The 4,311-nt window shown below is 44.7% G+C and overlaps 1 protein-coding gene across 1 annotated transcript in view; it reads left to right on the top strand.

Moving 5' to 3' along the window:
• Positions 1–4,081, top strand: part of LOC120027924 (eyes absent homolog 1-like) — a 63,746-nt gene extending 59,665 nt beyond the window's left edge. Inside the window, exon 12 of the mRNA XM_038973017.1 lies at positions 3,857–4,081. Coding sequence (XP_038828945.1) covers positions 3,857–4,081 — 225 coding nt within the window. The remainder of the gene's footprint in view (positions 1–3,856) is intronic.
• The last annotated feature ends 230 nt before the right edge of the window (positions 4,082–4,311 follow it).

Raw genomic sequence — 4,311 nt, forward strand, 5'->3', positions numbered from 1 at the left:
TCCACGCCCCACCTCCCTCCCTCTCCCCTCCTCCTCCCTCCCCTCTCCTCCTCCTCCCTCTCCTCCTCTTCCCTTCTCCTCTTTCCTCCCTCCTCCTCTCTCCCCTCCTACCTCCCTTCTCCCTCCCTCCCTCCTCCTCCCTCCCTCCCCTCTCTTCTCTCCTCTTCCCTCCCATCTCGCTCTCCTCCATCCCTACTCACTCCCCTTCAGTCCCATTGTGGAGCTGCCTAAACGATAGTTAGAAGGGGTTGGTTTAGGGTTTTTTTTATTTTTTTTTTTTTTTTTTAAATTTTTAAACGGGAGGATGGCGATAGGATGCGGCAGGATGGAGGGAGTAAAGTAGTCAAAGTAAGTAGTTAACAAGGGGGAGTAGTAGTAAAGTTAAGTAAGTTAGTAGTACGTAAGTAAGTAGTAAGTAATGAGATAAAGTAAAGTATGGTTTTTGAGAGTAAAGTAATTGAGGGGAGGAAGGTATAGGGTGAGGATGTGGGGAAGTACAAGAGTAGAAGTAAGTAAGTAAGTAAGTCGTAGTAAAAGTAAGTAGTAACAGTAATGGTGAGGTTAGGGTTGAGGGGAGGAGGAAGGAAGGGGGAAGAGAGAGTAAGTATAGTAAGTAAGTAGTAGTAACAGAAAGTAAGTAGGTAGGGAGAGGGGATGGAAGGGTGAAGTAGTAAGTGGGGAGTAATTGTTGAGGTTAGGTTTGTTGTAGCGGGTAGGATGGAATTGGGGAGTGTAATGTTTGATGAGGTTTTGAGGATGGGGGATAGATGTTGAAGGGTGGTTTTAGGGTTGTTCTGAGGGGTGGAGGAGGATGGATGGCAGGCGGGAAGTAAGCGAAGAGGGAAGAATGGGCGGGGTAGAGAAGGGGGAGTAAATGGTAGTGTTGAGGGTTGAGAGGGGAGGAGGGGGAGTATGTTGATAGTTGAGGAGGTTGGAGTAAGTGAGTGAGGTGGGGAGATAGAATGTTGAGGTTAGGGTTTGTTGAGGGGGAGAATGGGGAGAAGAATGGGGGGAGGAATGGGAGGGAGTGATGGGGTTAGTAGTTGAGGGGAGAAGGAGTAGTGAGTTAATGTTGAGGTATTGAAGATCGACGGGGATACATGTTGGTTAGGTTGGAGGTGTTGAGCCGAAGGGAGAATGGAGAATGGAGGGAAAGTAAGTAGGGAGAAAGATAAGTTGGCGAGGGGGAGAGTAACGAGGAGATGGGTGAGTAGATAATGTTGAGGTTAGGGTTGAGGTGGAGGATGGGGAAGTAATGTTGAGGTTAGGGTTGAGGTGGAGGATGGGGGAGTAATGTTGAGGTTGAGGAGGGAGGGGAGGATGGGGGATATAAATGTTAGGTTATTGTTTGAGGGGAGGAGAATGGGGGGGGAGTAATGTTGAGGTTAGGGTTGAGGGGGAGAATGGGGGAGTAATGTTGAGGTTAGTGTTGAGGGGGAGGATGGGGGAGTAATGTTGAGGTTAGTGTTGAGGGGGAGGATGGGGGAGTAATGTTGAGGTTAGTGCTGGGGGGGTAATGTTGAGTGTAGGGTTGAGGGGTAGGATGGGGGAGTAATGCTGAGAATGGGGAGTAATGTTGAGGTTAGGGTTGAGGGGGAGGTTGGGGGAGTAATGTTGAGGTTGAGGATGGGGGAGTAATGTTGAGAGGGAGGATGGGGGGATGGTGTAATGTGAGGTTAGTTTGGGGGGGAGATGGGGGTGTATAGTATGTTGAGTTGTGTTGAGGGGAAGGATTTGGGAGTAATGTTGAGCATCAGTACTCCTGCCCTGGCACAGGGATTTGTCCCAAATGGCACCCTATCCCCTATATAGGGCACTACTTTTGTCCAGGCAGCATGCTACAACTACTGTACCACACAACACCACTGTCTAGGCCGGGATAACACATATAACAGAACACATTTAACAGAACACATTTAACAGAACACATATAACAGAACACATTTAACAGAACACATAGGACAGAACACATAGGACAGAACACATAGGACAGAACACATAGGACAGAACACATAGGACAGAACACATAGGACAGAACACATAAGACAGAACACATAAAACAGAACACATAGAACAGAACACATAGGACAGAACACATAAGACAGAACACATAAAACAGAACACATAGAACAGAAACACATGAACAGACATAAAAACAGAACACATAGAACAGAACACATAGGACAGAACACATAAGACAGAACACATAAAACAGAACACATAGAACAGAACACATATAACAGAACACATAGAACATAACATATAGAACAGAACACATATAACAGAACACATATAACAGAACACATAGAACATAACATATAGAACAGAACACATATAACAGAACACATAGAACAGAACATATATAACAGAACACATATAACAGAACATATAGAACAGAACACATATAACAGAACACATAGAACAGAACATATATAACAGAACACATAGAACAGAACACATAGGACAGAACACATAGAACAGAACACATATGGAGCTAAAACACAATAACTTGCTGATGGAGGATAGATCAAAATGATGAGGATAGATCACTTTAATGTCGGTCTTTCTCTGTGTTTTTTTGCAACAAGCATTGGGACAGTGTCTGTGACAACATTACAGAGAAAGACTGAGCTAATTGTCACTAAAACCCAAAACAAAAGGAAAACATCACCACGGTAAAACTTGAATGAAATAAATTGACCAGGAACATCCAGACTATCATAATTGACATGAGGCCTCTTGGTGGAACGTTGTCTAAATTATTCACATGGAGCGGGACACAGTGTACATGAGTCATGAGGAGCGTTGTCTAATTCACATGGAGCAGAACACAGTGTACATGAGTCATGAGGAGCGTTGTCTAATTCACATGGAGCAGAACACAGTGTACATGAGTCATGAGGAGCGTTGTCTAATTCATTCACATGGAGCAGAACACAGTGTACATGAGTCATGAGGAGCGTTGTCTAATTCATTCACATGGAGCAGAACACAGTGTACATGAGTCATGAGGAGCGTTGTCTAATTCACATGGAGCAGAACACAGTGTACATGAGTCATGAGGAGCGTTGTCTAATCATCACATGGAGCAGAACACAGTGTAGTACATGAGTCATGAGGGCGTTGTTAATTCACATGGAGCAGAACACAGTGTACATGAGTCATGAGGAGCGTTGTCTAATCACATGGAGCAGAACACAGAGTACATGAGTCATGAGGAGCGTTGCTAATTCACATGGAGCAGAAACACAGGTACATGAGTCATGAGGAGCGTTGTCTAATTCACATGGAAGCAGAACACAGTGTACATGAGTCATGAGGAGCGTTGTCTAATTCACATGGAGCAAGAACACAGAGTACATGAGTCATGAGGAGCGTTGTAATTCACCATGGAGCAGAACACAGTGTACATGAGTCATGAGGAGCGTTGTCTAATTCACATGGAGCAGAACACAGTTACATGAGTCATGAGGAGCGTTGTCTAATCATCACATGGAGCAGAACACAGTGTACATGAGTCATGAGGACGTTGTCTAATTCACATGGAGCAGAACACAGGTACATGAGTCATGAGGAGCGTTGTCTAATTCACATGGAGCAGAACACAGTGTACATGAGTCATGAGGAGCGTTGTCAATTCACATGGAGCAGAACACAGTGTACATGAGTCATAGGAGCGTGTCTAATTCACATGGAGCAGAACACAGGTACATGAGTCATGAGGAGCGTTGTCTAATTCACATGGAGCAGAACACAGTGTACATGAGTCATGAGGAGCGTTGTCTAATTCACATGGAGCAGAACACAGTGTACATGAGTCATGAGGAGCGTTGTCTAATTCATTCACATGGAGCAGAACACAGTGTACATGAGTCATGAGGAGCGTTGTCTAATTCACATGGAGCAGAACACAGTGTACATGAGTCATGAGGAGCGTTGTCTAATTCACATGGAGCAGAACACAGTGTACATGAGTCATGAGGAGCGTTGTCTAATTCACATGGAGCAGAACACAGTGTACATGAGTCATGAGGAGCGTTGTCTAATTCACATGGAGCAGAACACAGTGTACATGAGTTGAGGAGCGTTGTCTAATTCACATGGAGCAGAACACAGTGTACATGATCATGAGGAGCGTTGTCTAATTCATTCACATGGAGCAGAACACAGTGTACATGAGTCATGAGGAGCGTTGTCTAATTCACATGGAGCAGAACACAGTGTACATGAGTCATGAGGAGCGTTGTCTAATTCATTCACATGGAGCAGAACACAGTGTACATGAGTCATGAGGAGCGTTGTCTAATTCAC

The sequence above is a fragment of the Salvelinus namaycush genome, chromosome 33 (genome assembly GCF_016432855.1).
Source record: "Salvelinus namaycush isolate Seneca chromosome 33, SaNama_1.0, whole genome shotgun sequence".
Classification (NCBI taxonomy): Eukaryota; Metazoa; Chordata; class Actinopteri; order Salmoniformes; family Salmonidae; genus Salvelinus; species Salvelinus namaycush.